Below are 317 nucleotides of genomic sequence, written 5' to 3'. Positions count from 1 at the left end.
AACAGTGGAAATGGTATTATTTGACATATAATAAAAATTGATTAATAAAATCCATGATTTTCAGTGCCCTAGGTGTGCCTGTTGCAGACTACACCTATGATGATTGCCGACTAATGCACAAGGCCAAACTCAAAAATTTGCCTTACCAAACTGGATTGATTGAGTTCCAAAAGCTCCGCTATCGCCTTGGGTATGTGTTTATGCAAAAGATGTATTTTGTAATTTTTCTATTTTAAGCAAAGTGCAATTTTTTTTTCATAGTAGAAATCCCTTACGTGGCAGATAGAATTTTTTGTTTATGATTCCACAATAGTTGA

At 33.8% G+C, this 317-nt stretch overlaps 1 protein-coding gene across 1 annotated transcript in view; it reads left to right on the top strand.

Moving 5' to 3' along the window:
* The window catches only part of LOC119585718 (lysophosphatidylcholine acyltransferase 2-like), a gene marked incomplete at its 5' end in the record, with an annotated part of 73,891 nt that overhangs the window by 68,120 nt on the left and 5,454 nt on the right, over positions 1–317 (top strand). Inside the window, 1 exon segment of the mRNA XM_037934405.1 lies at positions 65–190. Within this exon segment, the coding sequence (XP_037790333.1) occupies positions 65–190 (126 nt within the window).

The sequence above is a fragment of the Penaeus monodon genome, chromosome 20 (assembly GCF_015228065.2).
Source record: "Penaeus monodon isolate SGIC_2016 chromosome 20, NSTDA_Pmon_1, whole genome shotgun sequence".
NCBI lineage: Eukaryota > Metazoa > Arthropoda > Malacostraca > Decapoda > Penaeidae > Penaeus > Penaeus monodon.
Note: the sequence above shows the minus strand (reverse complement) of the source record. Positions and strands in the feature narration are given on the sequence as shown.